This window comes from Perca flavescens, chromosome 17, assembly GCF_004354835.1.
Source record: "Perca flavescens isolate YP-PL-M2 chromosome 17, PFLA_1.0, whole genome shotgun sequence".
Classification (NCBI taxonomy): domain Eukaryota; kingdom Metazoa; phylum Chordata; class Actinopteri; order Perciformes; family Percidae; genus Perca; species Perca flavescens.
In genome coordinates this window covers 21,252,921-21,273,256 of record NC_041347.1, presented here as the reverse complement: position 1 = coordinate 21,273,256, position 20,336 = coordinate 21,252,921, and the positions used below count along the sequence as shown (strand labels likewise).

Sequence of the window (20,336 nt, the reverse complement as noted above, 5' to 3'; positions counted from 1 at the left end):
TTTTAGCACATAGCAGCTGGTCCATAATATTTATACTCAATTCAATTTTCATAGGATAATGAACTACAGCAGCAGACTAAAATTCAACATTTAACCTAGCATTTTGTTTGGGATTTACAGTACAACACTCAGTATTTAATGCAGAGAAACCCACTCACTAAAAGTCTGCCTCAACAGTATGCATTTATACAGCGTGTTTGTCTGAGACCTGCGGCACATGTCCTTCCCCTGTTTTCTCCTCATCCCAGCAGGCTCTTTTTAAATGCCTCAGAGATGTCAGTCACCTTTACATGTTATATGTGGGTTGCAGTTGCAGGCTGTAGTCTCCTCTCTTATTACAATGTCATCTCTGGTTGGGAGCTCTGTGACAAAGGCCCCCTTTCACAAGCGTTACGTGTCTCCTGAGTTCGATTAGTTTGGAATTCCAGTGTTCCGGATGGGAGGATCCAGAGGCCTCGAGGCAGACATGAAACCAATGACGAAACATGGTTCACCCCTCTCCCACTTTATACATCTACAGTAACCTACCAATGACAGAGTCAAGGTGCTTTGCTCAAATCTCTGAGAATACATTTTCTGAAAAATGACATTACTTCCACACGGAATATCCTTGAAATGCTTTTATTTTGTCTTGAGATACATTAGAGGAAAATGATATAGTAGATAAGGAATAAAATCATTAGGAAGCAAAATGATATGATTAATCTGTATTGCGTTTAATCACTGTTAATTTGAGCAGGAAAAAAAGATTACAATTTCATTGCTTTATTATTTCAACCGTCAAACCCTTCTTAATTTTTTATTATGAGTGTGTTGGCAGTACAAGGTGAGAAGGTTGGGCTTTGTCAATGTCTGCACACAACAACAATTAACTTATTACCATATGCCTTCATATACAATTTCATCAATATAATACTTTTACAGTATAATTTTGATCAACTAAAAATGCAAATTTTGTCGTAATCTGTCATTGTGGCATAGACTGAAATATACAAATGTGTCTTTGTTACGTGTCTAATGAAATCATATGTATAAACGCTGGTGACAAATAAAAAGAAAACTAACTGCAAAATCTTGTTTGCAATGTCAGCAAAATACAATTTTTGTTTCTGTTGCTGCATTCCTTTGCACTGTAAAGCAGTCAGAATGCAATGAGCAAAGATACAACATATTAAACAGAATTTGAGCCCTAATCAAATGAATATATGCAAAGGCATGGAAATGATTTGCATAGAAGATTAACTGAATTTAATACAAAGTCATATTTAATATACATGGAGAAAAGTTAAGAATAGTCAGTGAATTAACCCCAATTGCTTTTCGGTGTTTTATCTTTGCAGGATCTGGTCCAGAAGTCTCTGCAAAACAACAAAATAACAAAAACGGATGAAGAACACATCTATCTTCACTCAGAACTCTCTTCCCTCAATCTCTTAGAGCAGCTCTGCATCACACAGGAGCGACTGCTGCTGCTACATTGGCTTTCCCTTCCATCCGCCTCACCCCTGAGGTTGCCAAGCCCAGGAAGGAGGAATAATTCTAGCTTGCTATCTGACCAAACACACTGCTATGCAGTCACCCTTCTCACAGTACTACCCAACAACTGGAATCTCATTTCAGCCAGCAGTCAAAACGACCCACCCTCTACCTCTCACTATCAGACCCCTCTGTGACTCTTCTCTGGGCTCAACTTTTGTGTATGTGTTGCAGACTTTTTGACAGAAAATGAGGCCTCTAAAGCACACACAACTCAGTGTTTATCGTGGAGGAACACACTCCTTTTTCTCCCAATCTCAGTGTCATTGAGCTAATAGCTTCATTTGAGAGGTGGCAAGGTCACACATCAAAGCAGTCACGCCTGCTCCATTTCCCCAAGAACATTTTTTTTCTCTTACAGAGCCATTTGACGTCACACTATGCTCTGTAATTGCTGGCTGTGTCAGTAAACCACACAGCGTTGATTTACTGTAGATTCACTGTTAAATTGAAAATTGTTGGAGGCCTGATGCGAAACAGTTCCCAGTTTATGTAAATGTACGGGAGAGATAAACGAGAGAGAACCCAATCATCTTGAGATCATCTTAAATAACATCTTTGTAAAAGACACACACACACACAAACACACACACACACTCTCTCTCTCTCTCTCTCGCTCTCTCTGAAGCTGCCATGATTGTGTAATTATCTGTAAGAGATTGGAAAAAATCTCTTCACATTTTTTCACATCTCACCTGACTGACAGCAAATTCATTGTTGTGGTTATAATGTGTGAGTGAGTTAAGGCTCACCCACACGTGAAGCTGAATGGATCACTCTGACACTGCATGCCCTAAATATGTCATTAATTTGCCACATGCTGCCACTGTTGGAAGATGTGGATGTGCATCATGTCAGCAGGGCCTAGAATAGGTTACATTTAGTTAAGTTATGTGTGAGCTTTGGTTTCTACTGTGCTGAAAGCCAAAACCACACCGTAGTATAAGGAGAGAAATGGGCTTAGTTGTGATGCAGTAAGGGTTTAGCTTTATCTTTATTTAGCTGATCTGATTTTGAAGAAAACACCAGCCACTTAAAAGTAACAGCTTCAACATAAAGTATAAGGGAAATTAATAGACAGATAGTGTGACAAATGGCAGAGGATCTGGCTTTAGCAGTCAAATAGTGACCTCTGCTGGATATGATCAAACCATGTTTCATTTTATGAACGATGCTTATACACAAACAAAACTTAATTTATGTACATAATGAGAATGTTTAATGTCGATTTCATTCAATTACAAGTCAAAAAAACCAAGAACTAAGAACACTTCAAGAACACCAAAATAAATCCAAATACTACATTTGTTGTTGTATTTTGGTGTATTAAGGTGGATATTTCTTTTTGGGTCTAGTTTGAACTGATGTTATTTTGTATTTAATTGTTAAAGTTAAATGTTTTGTCTGTCTTTTAACACCTTGGCACCATTTTGCTCTCCCTTTAATGTGTTAGTCCTCGGATTGGTGTGTTTTGTGGATTCATAAATATCCAATCAAAAACTCTATGACACACTATGTTAAAATATTGTTGCCATAAAATTTACTGTGCCGACACCTGCTTTGAACATTTCTTATCCCCACCCACAGTTATAAGATGGCTGTGCTGAGATGATTGTATTATTACTTTTCACCCCTAACCCTAAAATTGGTGACAAATGAGTGTGAGTATTCATACAGTGGCTAATATCAACACCTCCAAATAAAACCTCCTCATCAACCCCATGTCTTAAAAAAAGCATTCTGGACCCTCTCAGACCCTGGTGCAGTGTTGAACAGCATGCCTTCAGAAAACAGTAAGCGCAGTGTTATAATTTGATTTTCATGTTTGGGATTTTAAACTTCTTTTGGTGCAAGACTGTTTGTTTTCTATTATGTTGAATTATAATTGTAGAAGTTGACACATTTGATCAATGTTTTGGATTGATTTTTGTACCAAAAATGATTCCTTACTACCTTTTTAAAGATGTCTACTCGCAATCTGTTGGTTTGTGATACAGCTCTCTTCTTCTCCTCCTCCTTTTTCTTTGTTACTTCCGGCAGCTTGTTGTAAATCCTACAGACACAAAAAAGGCAATTGCATACAGGGCAGGGGAATACTGTATGGTATCAGAAGTATGAGAGTGGCTGAGCTATGCCAATGAATTGGCATACCAGAGACAAGGTATTATCTAGTGAGACCACAGCCAGCAAAAACCTGGATCCACTGATAAACAGGTCTCCCATAGACTCCTTTCTCACTCCCACAACTACAGCCAATTTGTTAAGAGATCCTCCAAGTCAGATAGTGTCACTTTTGAAAAAAATTACAATGATCAGCCATCATCTGATCAGGTGTGTCTTTCCAGATAAGGCAAGAAAAAAAAGAGATAAGACATACAGAGGGTAGCCCATATCTCCTGTCAAGACATTTGGACATAAAACATCTATTGTATCCGTACAGTATGTGCGTTTTTAAATGTGCATTGTTTTACTAATACCCAGTGTTTGTGCACAAATCTGCATACATGGCAGATATGATAAACAAGCTTGATGGATTGTGCTGAATAAGAAAAACAAAGAGTGAGGAGTGACGGAGTGACATCGTTTGACATGGGTTCGGTCTGGAGAACTCACCGTCTGGACCTCAGCTGCATCTCTCTGTCTGATATAGACCTCTCTCCAGGCTTGAAAAGGTTATCTAGGACATGCACACACACACACACACACATAGGAATAACAAATAAGAATTAATATGCAAATCAAACCTCGAATATGTTAATGAACACTGAGGGAACACTGTGATCTCTCTTTTTCAGACACATTTGAGCATTAACACACACGTGCAAACACAGGCACGCACACGCACGCACTCACATGCACGCACGCACGCACACACACACACACACACACACACACACACACACACACAATCAAATACATACCATACATATCGATATCCAGTCTGGCTATTCTGTCTCTCACAGATTAAACGGAAGTGAATTGCCAGAATGCTGCTGCTGCTGCTCAGGTCAACAGCATCCAGACTCTTTGTTCATAATTAGACTTCAAGACTTCAGGCAGAGACCATTGTGAGCTATTCATGACTTCTCCATGACCTTATAAAAAATAAGTTGGTGCCCTGTAGTACTATGCCTCCCTACTTTATTGTTTTAGTAGTGTTATAGTGGTCAGGTGCCTGGTAAAGTTGGATTTGCTGCAAAGAAAAAAAGCTGTAAACAATCTGCTGTGATGAATTTGTGAAAAAAGTGTCCATGCTGGTGTGATCAAAAAGTATTAAATTAAATTATAATTAAAATTATAATTCTGATATTACTTAACCTATGTAGAAAACCAATTCCCTAGCTTTTACAATCCAATATTTTCTTAAAGCAGACAGAGAATCAGAATCAGAAACGGTTGAGTTAAAACTGCTGAGAGAAATGTTTGATGTTGTGTGCGCTCGCAAACAAAGCCTTTTCAAAGTCTGATAGCTTCAATATGGGAGAAAGATAAAACAAGACTGACAGTGTTTACACTGAATACAAAATTTCCTGCACAGAAATCATTGTCTACACCTTTATGAACATCAAACAATATTAGAAAAATACTAGCATTCTGTTACTATAAAAGGTTTTTCACTGACAGACATATTACAGGCAATTTCTAAATCTTGCTGGATAACATTTTTTAAAAATGCTTATTTAAACTAGGCATTTTGCTTAGAAATATGTTTTTCTTGCCCTTTACTGTACATTATGTCTAGGCCCCGATTAATTTGCTCCATTTGTTTGAGTTTTTAACGGTATTTGTGAATTTATATGCATTACGTCTTTTCCTATATGACAAATGCTTCTTTGTTGTGTTTCCCTTGTTTAATTTCTGTCTGCAAAACAATTCCACATGGGACAAAAAAAGTTGTAACAAATAGAAAAGAAAACATCACATTTATATTATTATTATTATTATTATTATTATTATTATTATTATTATTATTATTATTATTATTATTATTATTATCATTATTATATTGGTCTCAGCTTGTGTGTATTCTCTGCATACAGAGTTTTAGAGAAAATATGCTTTAACTGATCTGCAATACTAGATAATGGCCAGCAGAGAGCAAAGTTGGATAATTGCCACTACACTATGAGAAGAATAATATGTATCAACTGGCTGTTGAAAGATTATTTGATAAATAGTCCACAGTTCCTTGAAAAGTCAACATGATTCAAAGCCAACGTGACTACAAGTTCATTATTTACTAATTTCCCAGTGTATGTGTGGGGCTATGGGTTACATTTACCAGAAACATATATACCGACCAGAGCTGTATAGTAACAAAGTAGAACTACTCTACTTAAGTACTAAAAGGCTGTATCTGTACTCTACTGGAGTATAATTTTTTTCTCCCACTTCCACTTTTACTTGAGTACATATTTTCGATGAATGAAATACTTTTACTCTGATACATTTTTTATGTGCTGCATCGTTCCTCGTTACTGTTGTGAATTCCTCACGCTACGGAGACTGTGTAGGTTACAGTGTGTGTAGTTACGGCTACGTTAGTTACGTACGATAATAATCCCCAAGATTGCGTCGTGTTTCTTTTCATTATGGTTGCCCGTTCAGAAGTCAGAGACGATGTAAGTTTGTACTCTTTCTATTTAGCTGTTGTTGCAGCAGATGAAACAATTCCTGAGTTGTTTCAGTCTGAAATGAGTCCTGAATGTTAACCGTTTGACCCTGTGATGTGAAGCTGCTAGTTTATCTGTATGTTGCTAGCTTGCTAACTTTCCTGTTCATCACACATGTTACTAGCTAGTGTGTGATACGTTTTATGGGGGACTTTAATCATTACTGTGCTGGAGAGGATGTTCATTTTACTTGCACAGTGTGATAACTGTACATTTTATTTCAGTATTTGTTAATATTTGTTATTTTTAATATAATATATTTAATATTTGTTAATTCCTTTGGCTACAGCCTTAGGCTAAACATTTGACATAATACAGTGGGGGAAATAAGTATTTGACCCCTTGCTGATTTTGCAGGTTTGCCCACTTACAAAGAATGCAAAAATCTACAATTTTAATCATATGTACATTCTAACAGTGAAATACAGAATCCCAAAGAAAATTCCAGAAAATCACATCATATGAATTTATTAAAATTGATAACCATCTGATGAGGAAAAACAAGTATTTGACCCCCTGGACAAACAGCAAGTATTCTGGCTCCTACAAGCCAGTTAGTCTTTCTTTAAGACACAGCCCCAATCCGAACCAATTATCTACATCAAATACACCTGCCTCACCTCGTTACCTGTATAAAAGACACCTGTCAACACCCAAACAACCAGCATCCAACATCACCACCATGGGCAAGACCAAAGAGCTTTCTACGGACATCAGGGACAAGATTGTTGATCTGCACAAGGCTGGGATGGGCTACAAGAGAATCGGAAAGCAACTTTGAGAGAAAAGATCAACTGTCGGTGCAGTTATCAGGAAATGGAAGAAGCACCACACCACCGCCAACCTCCCTCGGTCTGGGCCTCTACACAAGATCTTGCCTCGTGGGGTGTCCCTGATCATGCGAATGGTGAGGAATCATCCCAAAACTACAAGGGGGGAACTGATGAATCAACTGAAGGCAGCTGGGACCACAGTTACAAAAGAAACGGTTGGTAACACACTACGCCGTCATGGATTGAAATCCTGCAGCGCACGCAAGGTCCCCCTGCTCAAGAAGAAACATGTACAGGCCCGCATGAAGTTCGCCATTCACCACCTGGACGACTCAGAAGAGGCCTGGAAGAAGGTGATGTGGTCAGATGAGACCAAAATAGAACTTTTTGGCCTCAACTCAACTCGTCGTGTTTGGAGGGCAAAGAACACAGACTACAACCCAAAGAACACCATCCCCACCGTCAAGCATGGTGGTGGCAACATCATGCTTTGGGGGTGCTTTTCAGCCAAGGGGATGGGACAACTCCATCGTATTGAGGGGAGGATGGACGGGGCCATGTATCGTGGAATTCTGGACCGACGTCTCCTTCCCTCAGTGAGAGAGCTGAAGATGGGTCGAGGATGGGTGTTTCAGCACGACAACGACCCTAAGCACACCGCCAAAGCAACAAAAGAGTGGCTGAAAAAGAAGCACATCAAGGTTCTGGAGTGGCCTAGCCAGTCTCCAGACCTGAATCCGATTGAAAATCTTTGGAGGGAGCTTAAAATTCGAGTTGCCAGGCGACAACCTCGGAACCTGAATGATTTGGAGGCTGTCTGCAGGGAGGAGTGGGCCAACATCCCTGCCGAAATGTGCACAAACCTTGTCACCAACTATAAAAACCGTTTGACATCTGTGCTGGCCAATAATGGCTTTTCTACAAAATATTAACATGCTGTTTGTCCAGGGGGTCAAATACTTGTTTTTCCTCATCAGATGGTTATCAATTTTAATAAATTCATATGATGTGATTTTCTGGAATTTTCTTTGGGATTCTGTCTTTCACTGTTAGAATGTACATATGATTAAAATTGTAGATTTTTGCATTCTTTGTAAGTGGGCAAACCTGCAAAATCAGCAAGGGGTCAAATACTTATTTCCCCCACTGTATAAACAATATGATATTCAAACTTTTGACTGCTTTCTTTAATAACTAAATAACACAATACTTGTACTTTTACTTTCAGTACTTGAGTAGTACATTTTAAAATAAACTACTTGCAATACTTAAGTACAAAAATGTTTGAATATTTTAGTACTTCTACTTAAGTGTGGTGCTTAAAGAGCACTTCTACTTCTACTCAAGTCACTTTTTTGATAGAGCACTTGTAGTTTTACTCAAGTCTGGGTCTCTAGTACTTTATACACGTCTGATACCCACTAAAGGAGCCTTTATCCCATCCCCAGTCCAAGGATTTGATGAAAGTCCCTGCAGAAGTGATGTAACGACAGATGGGAAACATGGTAAGATATTGTTGTAGAAGATGAGGGCCTGCAATACACTCACCACTGGGAAACTATTTCAAGTGCTGTGAATTGCTTGCTGTCGTCACTACAGGTTGAATGCCAGTATCATATATGATCTACAGCTGGTGGTATGCTGCTGTCATCATGGGTGGTATGGCAGAAGCGTGGAAACCTTCTGATTGGTTAGGCAGCGATATGAAATTACTTTACCCAATTCCAGAGTTATTCAGTTGCACTTACCACTAAGTGGATCCGGAGTGGTGCAGTTCTTCTTTTGTTTGCCTCGATCCTCCCTGAAGCTCTGCACCAGGTCTGGATTGGAGTTCTGTGCTAGTCTCCTTCTCCTTGCCCTCTGCTCCAACCTCCTCACCCGACCCTGAGATCGGCTGATGAAGTCTGGCCTGAAGAGCTCCAAAGCCTCCTGGGGTGGAAAGAGGGATACATACAGTAAGATGCTTGTTGGTGGGAAGAATACAGTACAATTCCCAGACACTAATCCAGTGGAAAGAGAAAAGAAATCTCCATTGGGTTAGAATCTATTAAGAACAAATACTATTCCTTAACCTTGGAGAATCCTTGTCACAGCCTTGTAATAGCTAAGAGGTATAGGCAACATGTTAATATTATGCTCAGCTTTAGTGGGGATAAAGGTAAGAGAGCTTTACTCACGGGGGATTCTGAATCCTTTAAAATCTCACTGGATCTGAGCAAAACTTGTTATAATAACTGGGTAGGAAGAAATGAAAATCAAAAAGAAGGAAAATAAAGCAAATTGTGTAATTATTAAAGATTTGTTTTCATTCCCCCTCCACTTGGCAGATGCTGTGTAAAACACCAACTAAAGCAAAAATCCCTCCAAGTGTAAAAAAAATCACCCCTAAGAGATGATGCTTCTGTTGTGATAATGTTTATTTCAAGAGTAAACACATTACGATTCTCTGTGTGGGGAACCTTAATTGAAATAGTCCAAATGCATCATTCCTAAAGGTTTAAAGTTTCCATATGGCACATACACTGCACTTTTCCACATAAACCTTATGTGGTTGTACTGTGTATAATACTAAACAGCTATTTGTGGTGTTTTCTTGACTTCACGTAAATGACCTTTAGGCTGTCAGCCTTGGATCTGTACTTTGTGGAACCATTATTTGTTGTATTTGCATCCTCAGTGGCTCCACTCATTCTTTGATAGTTCTTAACTTTGATTGTTCACTGTGGACTTTCAATTTTAGCTTGAACCTGCATAAAGTAATATATTTGTTACAGCTGACAGTCTCCCTAATGTTCTCATTTATTAGGATTTTGTAGCCGCCATAATGCACATACATGCATATTATAAGTTTAAAAAAATGGTCAGGGTTCAACAAACAATTATTTGCACAAGATCCACTTAAAGGTGAACTCCACAGATTTTACACATCAAAGTCTGTTTACAGGTCATGGTGAGTACTGCATAAAACAAAAAATGTATAAAGCCTTTTATGGCTCCAGGAGGAGCTGCTCACAATCTGATAAATTGCCAGTTGGGGGTGAAGACTGCAAGTATAAAAATAAAAACATCTGGGGGTGTGGAGTTCTCCTCATAGCTTCTCATCTCTGCTTGTGACTTCAAACTCAAAGGCTAATTTAACTGCAATTAGCACAACGCACCAATATCTCCAACCGAGCTGTTGACAGTCGGGTTGTATTGTGGGTAATGTAGGCGGCAAGTTTTTCATAGAAGAATGCGTGGCATAAAAGACGGTTCAGTTGTTATCGAGGGCAGAGAGACCATTCCTAAAGAGAGACAGGTAACGACCTCCTCCACATATATGATCACTTGTTATCCCATGACCAAAGTTAAAAAGCTAAAAGCTACAGAAAATGTCCGGTAATTGGACTTTGTGATAAGAACGTTTTTGTTAAAGTGCTTTTTCCAAGGTCAATAATGTACCTTCAAGCTCAATGTGAGTTTGCTTCTATAGTGTTGGATATTTCCTGAAAGACAAGTCATTATTTGAAATGTGGCTCCTACTTTGAGGCTGAGAGTCTTGAGTGTGCCTTCCAGAGAATCAGCCTTCAGTCGGGAATGACAGGTCTTATGGGAGACTGTGGAACAGTCATGTTCTTGTCGTTCCTCTGTCTTGTCATTCCTTGCTTGCTTGCTCCAAGTTCTGGAGTCCACTTGAGAGACACAGAGAGAAGTGAAATGACTATAAACTTTCATTTGGAAAGTCACATCCTTCCAAAAAAAACTTGGATTGAAAGACAAAGTGCAAGATTGTTTTTCACACGGTAACTTTCACAGGGAGAACTAATTTAAAATGGATGTGTGTTTTGCAGTTTGTGATGTAGTTTGTTACAGTTTGGTGCTATATACAAGACATACAGTAGATGTAATCCAGACGACTGTATTCTTCCCCTCAGACTGAGTTATAGCACAATTTTCACAATGTTCTCAAGTTCCATCTAAGCTTTTATGATCTGGAGAAAGCAGGAAAATGAACAGACCTTAAACTGACGATCAAATACACACACACACACACACACACACACACACACACACACACACACACACACACACACACACACTCACAAGCACACACTACCCCCACAACTCATAGAGAAAAAATACGGATGGAAACATTAATGTGGCCTATGAATAATGCAAAGATGACATGTGCATCCATCCTTCACTCGAAACCCCATTCCTTTACCTTTTGTGAAATAAATAACTCCACTGGATTTCCTGCCATGAGCAAGTGGCATGTACTGTAGGTAGAGCGTCATCACATGCTTCAGGAAGCACACGCAAATGTGTAATGCCGCCGGACAAGCTGTTGCTACAGGGTATTTCTTGCCCTTCAGGCATCGGAACAAACAAAGTGCCCAGTGAAAAGAATACAAGTTTAAAGAAGAAAACACATAGAGGTGTGAGATGATGCAGAAAATAAATGTAATGAGGTAAGAGAGTGAGTGCATTAATAATTAAAAAGTGTCGTATTGCAGTTGTTCTTCTTGAGACAGCCCTGTTAACAGGGGAGGTAGTGACATTGCATTTCTTTTGGCATTTTGGACTTCCACTGCCATATAAGCCTACTCACTGTATGTAAGGTACACTAGGTATCCAGGACATGCAGTCATATGGCTTGCTGCAGTATCAATATCAATCCATTCAGCTTACCCTTACTGCTACACTAAACCTTAGTAAAGAAATAGTTTGACAATCTGGAAAATACTATTATTTGATTTCTTGTAGAGAGTTAGATGCAAAAACCGATACCACTCTCATGTGTGTCTGCAGGGCTGCCAACTTTCCAATTTAGTTTGGAGTGAGATAGTAAAATGACTTTATATGCTTATAGTCAGGGTCATCATGAACAGGATTACATTAAAAATGTCAGCAAACCTTTGAAGAGTCAAAACATGAGGACTTTTATACCTGTTACAATGTATTTTGTGGCAATTTTCCCTTCAATTTTCAAAAACAAAACTGTACTTTTTTGTCCTTTTTGGATGCTCCAAGTTCCGGTACTATATCAGCCTCAAAATCCAAACAACGGCTCACTTGACTGCAGTGTCTTACTATGCTGCTGTTGCGCTGTGCTGCTTTGTCTTGTCTGTCTGTGCGCTGTCAGTGTCCTCTTTTCGTGCAACATTATCAGTTAGCCTATAAATTTGTTTTTCACTGCGTGAGAACATGGACATGTGGTGTGAGAGCACGAGAAAAGTATCAGTCTCATGGTCAATGCGTAAGAGTCGGCAGCCCTGCTGTGTGTTAAAGGTCCCATGGCATGAAAATTTCACTGTATGAGGTTTTTTAACATTAATATGAGTTCCCCCGCCTATGGTCCCCCAGTGGCTAGAAATGGCGATAGGTGTAAACCGAGCCCTGGGTATCCTGCTCTGCCTTTGAGAAAATGAAAGCTCAGATGGGTCAATCTGGAATCTCTCTCAGAAATGGCACATACTAAGGAAAGCTCATTGTGGGACTGGCTCTAGTGGCTGTAATTCTGCACCAAGGCTGAATTTCAGGAAAGAGACTTCAGATACAGTATTAAGGGACCACTAAGGTCTATATAAAAGCATCCAAAGAGCACCATGTCATGGGACCTTTAAATATGAAGCCACAGCCAGCAGCCTTTAGCTTAGTTTAGCATAAAGAATGTAAACAGGGGGAAACAGCTAGCCAGATGCAGTGACTTCCATGATCTTGTAGTCCCTGTGGGGTTTACAGGCAACCAGCAGAGACTCTAGGAAGTCACATAGCCCACAATGTAACCCTCCATAAAACCACAATTTGTCATTTTTACATTTTGTTTTTTTTTGTACAGATTAAACAAATGCGATACATGTTAATTTAGATTTTGTTGCTGCTGGACAGAGTCAGACTAGCTGTTTCCAGTCTTTATGCTAATGGAAGCCTACAGGTAACAGCTGCAGGCAGTAGCTTTATAGGCTACTTAGCGTACAGACATGAGAGTGCTATCAACCTTCATTTAACTCTCAGCAAGAAAGCATATTTCCAAAATGTTGAACTATTCCTTTAACTTGGCATGATTGAATTACTGTAATAAGATACCTCTTAGAAGACCAAACCTACAGTGTGGTGTAACATCCAATTCTGTTGCTTTGGGACTAGTATTTTGTGGTACTTCTACACTTTCAACTTGAAGAGAGTTCAATCAACAATTAAACAGGAAGCTCCTCAGTAGCATAAACCAAATTACATTTCTTATTACAGCTCTCATATCACATTTATCTCATAACTTATGTACCAGGAGACCTGGAGAAATCATGCAAATTTAGTCTATTCTACCCGCTATACAGTCACAGTTCATAATTTAGGATTTTATATGGAAGGGTTTTGAAGTCAGAGGAGGATAAAGTGTTTGTTCTTTATGTAAAGCTGCAGTTGTACTGAGTGTGTGTGTGTGTGTGTGTGTGTGTGTGTGTGTGTGTGTGTGTGTGTGTGTGTGTGTGTGTGTACCAGTTGGGATTCATCTTAAACAATGTGAATGTACAGTAGGAGTGTACGTGTGGTGGGTGAGTGTGGTTCTATTAACAATAATTGAGGTCTGCCGAGAGGCAGAGTGAATGAAAGAGCTAAGACCACCTTGCCACCACATTCAGCTTACCGTTACGTCTGGGAAATGAGATCTAATCTAAAATATTTTAAGATTATGCGGGCCACTGAAAGCAATATACAGATCAATTGCATAGGTACTTTAGACTTTCACTTCTTAAGCAAGGGGATGAAATTCATACCTGGGGCAATATTGGAAGTGTGCTGCCTGTGCCTGAACTTGCTAGTGATAGGGAAGGCTGCCTCATCTGCATTCCCCCTCTGCCTGCCAGCCTTTGTGTGGCTTGGCCCTCTGAATGACAATAATCCCAAAGTAGTACTATGGCGCTGCATGTCTGAATCATCAGCCTTGCTGTTAACACCATGAGCGGGTGCTATTTGCTCGACCTTGTGGTCCCTGGGCTTTGATAGAGGGCTTCTGCAGTGACCCAAACCACTCTCACGGCCATTGCGTTTGTTTTGGCCCAACATGGCCGTTCTGGTACTCATGTAGCCCCCTTTACTTTTGGCTGGTTTGTTATCTGTAGAGGATCTGCAGCAGGATGAGACACCAAGGCGAACAGACATAGTGGACCTGTACAAGATTGGTTGACCTGCTCTTCTTTCCTCTAGTTCCACAAGGGAAATGGAAAGTGACTTGTCCAAAAACACAACAGAGCTAGTGGACCTCAGTGGCACCTCAAGATGGACACAAGACCGGAAGAAGGGTTGTGAGGATAGGTTTGTTAATGTGCCACCTAACTCTTCCTGCTTCCTGTCGCTCTCTGTGTAGCTCAGTCTGCATTGTACAAGTTGTACTTTCCTCTTTCCTTGATCCTTCATTGCCAATCCATCAGCTGGTGAGTAGGCCTGTCTGAACTCATTTGGCGTCACGGTGGTAGGATTCTGTCTGCACACATCCGGTTGGCAGTTTGAGACTCTCATTGTGCTCAGTATGGATGAGGGTCTTTCTCCAAAGGTTTCTGGTAGTTTTGGTGGAATTGATACCTTCACAGGTTGTGTTGGAGTGAATGGATACACAGGGTCCTGTGGGGTGGAAAGTGATGGCAAAATCCTCTGGGCTGCGATAGCGATGAGAGAAAATGCTGCCTTTGGACTTCTTCCCACCTCATCTGGGAAACTTGCAGCCTTGAACAGGTTGGAAACTCCACTGTAAGATCCGCTATCTGCAGTCTGAGTGTGTTATTGCTCGAAGAGGCACACTCTCCTTCTCCTCTTGCCCCCGCCACACATCCCATGACAGGACATTCCTGTGCAGTGAAGCAGTGATACCCTTACTTGAAGCCTATGAAAAGACAGAGAAAAGAAAAGAAAAGCTTCATATCAGAGTGCTCAAAGTGCACAGTCGACTCCTCTGCAAACTAAAAGATTCTGTAACTGAAATGAAACCAAGAAAGACTGCAAATACACAAATTAGCCACTGTGATGTGGTTAGAGGGACTTATTATCTGCTCCCCTGCTCCACTTGTTTCTTGATCTTTTGCTGTTGCCTTGAGAATGTGTAACTTGATGGGCAGCACTTGGGGACAAATTATCCATGACATTTTAAAGCAACAATCCAGATTTGTCTCCTGAAAAAAAACACTACGGTAGTAGTCCTGTATTTCTATTTCAGTTAAAAATCAAACAGACTTTGAACACACAGTAGATACTTAAGTTATACCCACTTTCCTGCTGCTTTTGTACACAGGTTACATTGCTGATTAACATTTTTCTTTTCTCTCTATTTGAAGGGCAAACAATTACACATCTTTCTCAAACAGCTCTTGTGTTGGCTCACATTCCCAAGGCCCAAATATCAGGAGAGCTTTACACAAATATAATTTGGCTTAATGAGTAATTTTGTCTCTTGCTTGAGCACTATTGTAAACTAGAGTAAAGGAAATCTGAAGACATCACCTAATTAGATCAGAGCAAAAACATCATATAATTATGGAGGAAACACTATTTTGTTTCATACTCAGACATGGAGTATTTACAGAATATGTATTTTTAACTTCAACTTTCAACTTTATTTTTCCTCCAAGGGAAATTGGCTTTGCAGCATAGAGTGCAACATAAAGCAAACATAAAATAACATTAGTCAGAGTAACACAGACTCAGCAGCACTCCATCAATGACCAAACATAACAAGCCTCCTTTATTGACCCCCAGCGGGTAAATTTGATTGTTGCAGCAGTACAACTGAAACAACATAGATAAATCCAAACAAAACAAAAGTATAGAAAGTAACTACAACTACTACTACTACTACTACTACTACTACTAATATATATAAATAATAAGAGGTACATAAACTAATCATCAGAACAGCAATAAAAACCATACATGATGACTATTCTGTCATCCCCAAAAGTATGACCAGCACAGCATTATAATCAAGATCAAAATACATCAAACAGAATCCCCCAGCGGCAACAACATAATCAAATATCAGCATAAACATAAATTATGACAAGCACAAAATTGCATCAAAATACATAACAACAGTTGACAGTGATGAGAGTGAAATTGCTCTGGCATAGATATCCATAGTAACAATAAAAAAAGACATTTTGTTCAACAAGCATGTACGTCTTCTTCCTTCAGGCAAAACCATTTGCATCTTCAAGTAACAAATACCATTTACAGTACAGTGACTGATCACAGAGTGCAGCAGTGTATCCACCCAGTATTTGCAGAAACAGTGTTTAGTAACTTCCCAGTCATAAGTCCCTGGGTAAACAAAAAGTACACCAAGAGCTGTTTACCTCATTGATGTTCGGTGTCGATAGGCTTGGGAATTTCTAACTCGAGACACCCACTGACATCGACCAGCTGTTTTCTCAGTTCTCAATTTTCTGTTCACAACTTAAAAATACATATATTTTACATTAGATCACTGCAGCTTCTGATTTTAACAAGACTGCACACACCATACATGACATAATAAGGAAGTCCACTTCAAAGGCAACTTGAAACAAAATTATCAGCCTTACCTACTCATCACATAAGCACAGCTATATTTTTACTGAAAATAGTCTTTCTGCTAATACTTCAGTATCGCAATTTTCACTTCATCCTTTCATTTATTCCATGCTTAGAGCCATGTTCATTCTCACCCATCAGTACTGAAAAGAAATCTCTTTCTCTCTCTTTCTCTGTGGTCTTATGCTGCTCAGCTCAGCTGATGATGACTCTTAACATGGTTATCTGCCTTGCTTGCCTGGTACATTTTTGATTATTCCTTAACAGCAAACAATAGCTTATATGTTTAGGCCTATTGTTTCAGAAGGAATTGGGAACGGGCTTATCGACTCATTTTATACACCACTCAGCGTAATTCAGTTTTTTAATCATGATACATCGAGTGCACTGCTCTCAATTCTGCTGGTATAAAGCTCAATGTAGCTATTACAGTTAATAAAAGTGAGATTATAACAAATGGAGGCATCATTTTCTCTTTAAACAAACTTGTCAAGCATGCAGAAAATTCCTTCTGTGCGACACAATGTCACGTTGAGACCTTTCAAGTTGAAGTCATGTTGTTGGCCTCTTAATATGTTTAAATTAATGCTACAGTTCATATACTACAAGAAAAGTAATTATGTTTACCCGGTGTGTTCCACTTTGAGGTGAATCACTTGGGATGGGAATGCAGGCTCGAACAACAACACTGAAATTTATACATTTACAGGTTCACCCCATTTTTCCTTTGATTTATTTTTTACCCAGCCAGCACGTGTAATTGGAGGAAGAACATTTTGCTAATGTTGCACTCAACAAAGGAGGGTTGGTTTAGAGTGTGTTTGTGTGAGAGAAAGTACCCTGAAGGACACATTCACACACAGGAATTTAACAAAATACCTAGGATGAACACAATAGAACAACAACAATGGAGGCAGAGTGTGACAAGAGTCGTTCAACTAAAGACATTAGGCAGCATATATACACAGCACAGCTTAGAAAATGCAAATGAATACTACTGTATAATTGGTCAATGTTGTATGTGCATGTATGAGTAGAATGTATAGCTTTTTCTACATTGTTGTATAGCCATACAAATGGGTGACAGAAGGACAAAACTGATTAAATGAGTAGGGAAACATAACAAATGTACATTAGGTGCTTCCATATATGGAACGAGCACTCACTGTAATGTTTATGTATGTAAATTATGAGAATCATATGCTGCTGTATGGCCTTCACAGTAACCTGATCGCAACCTAACTCAACGCATTTGGGAGACGTGTTTGACAGCTCTCTACACCACCATCCTCAAAACACCAAATGATGGAATATCTTTTGAAGAATTGTGATTGTTCCTTCATTAGTTTACTTATTAGAGTTCAGAGACTTACAAGCAGTATTGAACTTGTTACGGAGACCCATGGTGGCCCAAAACCTTACTAACAAAATATATGCTGGTTGTTACTTTAATTTCTGTACGCATCTGTATACATTATTGTATGTGCAGGAATGCTCTAATTCACTCCACTGTTCTCTACTAACTTTTTAACTCTCCTTTAAACCAATGTTTAAGTCATGATGACATAAAAAAATGCAAATGAAAACAAAAAAAGTATAAGCCTGGCTATATTCTATATTTTTGTTATTGTCACCCACAAATCTCACAAAAATACCATAATCAAGAATTAGGGGCTGGCAGTAGCTCAGTCCGTGGGGACTTGGCTTAGGAACAGGAAGGTCACCAGTTAAAGTCCCCCCACGTACCAAGTATAGAGTTTTGACAGCCAGTTCACCTCCTGGCCACCGCCCTTGAGTAAGGCACCGAACCCCAAAACTGCCCCAGGGCGCTGCACAATGGTTGACCCTGCCCTACCCCCTGGATGTGTGTATAAAGAGGAGTTTTTAGAAGAAAAGAGGCTTTTGGTCTTGTTGACATACAAATATAGAATAAAGCAGCCCCTTTGAAAGTAAACTTTATGCACTAACCAATGGTTTTGTGAGAGACAGAAGAATATGCAAGATATGTACAAGAGAAAAATAGTAATAGAGTTTGTGTTTGTGAGAGAGACAGCACAGGGTTTGTACTTGGCTAATGTGACCATATACATAGTGTTGCATGCATGGAAACCAGTGATTGAGTAAACCTTTGTGCTCCTGACAGTGCCAGGAACAGACTGAGAGGCCATGGGACCTACAGCTGGTTAGGAAGCAGACAGGCTTTAGAGCTGTGGGTATATAGAGAGATAAACCCATCAGCAAAGCCAGTGTTGAAATGCGGCTCATTGAGGGAGCTCTGGGACAAAACGTGGGTATTCAGATGTGTCATACGTGCTGGTGTTAGCTCAGGTTATTTTTGTTACGGATTAATCTTATAATCCTGGCCTTTTACTTTATGTACACAATGTGTTTTATTCATCTGCATGCTGTCGTTTTCCTTACATTTCTTTGATAAAAATAAACCTAATGACTTGAAATTGCCTTCTTTAATATATATTAGTATCTATATTTTTTTTTTCGAGTGTGCTCTTGATGCAAATTACTTCCTGAACACACTTGCATTATTTGTCACTGAATCATGGATTATAATCCTAATGTAAATGCTCCTTGTCATTATGTGCAGAAGTTACATACTAGCAGCAGTTTCTGGATTAGATGAGGAATTTGTCAGACTGAGTCAAGCGTGCTGCAATGGTCCTGACTGTGGGTCACTGGAATGTGTTCACATGGGGCTTAATCTGTTTGAATTTGCAGTAGGAAAACTCAAGTGGCCTCAAGAGTTATTTGTATTTGATATTCAACATGTATTCCCACCTCAGACAGCAAGAACAAACTATGAATGCTCTAGAAATTCTGTAAATGACATACCACTGCTGAAAAGTCTGCTTGATTTCAGTAGATCATATTGGCATTGCCAGTGAACATAATATCTAAAATAGGTGGTATATTCTTATACCTTTGCCGTAAATGCAGCAATTGTTGTCCTAACATTTCGCAAGAACATTTATTTATTATCACTCTTTTCAGTGAGGATCACAAGTTTGACATAATTACTGTTAAAAACGTATAACAGACAATACAATACAGACAATGCAATTCTTAAATCTACTGTCCAACATCCACAGCACACATTGTGAAGACATCTTACCTTATAAAGCAGAGTGTCAAGGTCAAGACTGTTGCTCCATTCTTTGGAACAGATGGATCCACTTCTTTCAACAGAGGCCACAGTGCGAACTCTCCTGCACTCAACCAGTCGCTCAGCTGAGAGCGCTCTATGGTCTTTTCTCAAGCCCCAGTGGAAACTCCTCTCAGCAAACAGGGGATCAAGGAGCAAAGCATAACTCATCAACTGAGTCAATATGTTCATACAAATGACTCTGTGAGCTCATGTTAGCTGCCTGAGCTTCAAAAGCTGAATATGCTCAGCAAATGAAAAAAAAGAAGGCAAGACTGCGTCCTTGGTAGAACTCTAACACTGGAGCTTGATATTTCTCAGATAATTCATTCTGTTAACACACCTCTAGGGTTAGTTGTGCTGATTAAAAAATATCAACAGGGATCCCTGGAGCTTCCAGCTGTACCCAGGCCTTGAGTCCATATGACTTGAGTCCTCCAGGCAGGCAGCTGTCTACCCTTCTTCTCTCCTGCATCCGTCCCCAGAGCCCAGGCTCAGGTAGCAGAACAGGTGACTGGCTCTCAGGTTTCAGGCCTTACATAACAGGTCCCCACTGCACAAGTTATTAATTGAGTCAGAGGCTCTTAATAGCTTCTGCAGTTGCCTACTGACGCAGCAAAGAAAAGAAAACACATAGATAAAATAAACTGAGGCTGT

At 39.5% G+C, this 20,336-nt stretch overlaps 1 protein-coding gene and 1 long non-coding RNA gene across 5 annotated transcripts; one reads left to right on the top strand and one right to left on the bottom strand.

Annotated features, from left to right (window-relative positions):
* Nucleotides 1-695: 695 nt before the first annotated feature.
* On the bottom strand, nt 696-19,736 carry LOC114571648 (uncharacterized). Of its 4 annotated transcripts, XM_028602698.1 has the most exons (7): nt 19,650-19,736; nt 13,738-14,840; nt 10,505-10,653; nt 8,731-8,911; nt 4,150-4,213; nt 3,490-3,589; nt 696-1,358 (listed from the first exon to the last, which is right to left on the bottom strand). In XM_028602698.1, exons 2-7 carry the CDS (start codon nt 14,477-14,479, stop codon nt 1,329-1,331), a joined length of 1,266 nt encoding a protein of 421 aa, XP_028458499.1. In that variant the 5' UTR covers nt 14,480-14,840; nt 19,650-19,736; the 3' UTR covers nt 696-1,328. The 4 variants fall into 4 exon arrangements, with proteins under 4 accessions (XP_028458499.1, XP_028458496.1, XP_028458497.1 ...); XM_028602695.1 differs by lacking the exon at nt 696-1,358 and having other exon boundaries at nt 2,770-3,589; XM_028602696.1 differs by lacking the exons at nt 696-1,358; nt 19,650-19,736 and adding an exon at nt 16,534-16,610 and having other exon boundaries at nt 2,770-3,589.
* Nucleotides 6,047-9,727, top strand: LOC114571649 (uncharacterized). The gene is made up of 3 exons (XR_003694693.1): nt 6,047-6,158; nt 8,431-8,487; nt 8,582-9,727. It is a non-coding gene; the product is annotated as an uncharacterized LOC114571649 (long non-coding RNA).
* Nucleotides 19,737-20,336: the final 600 nt, after the last annotated feature.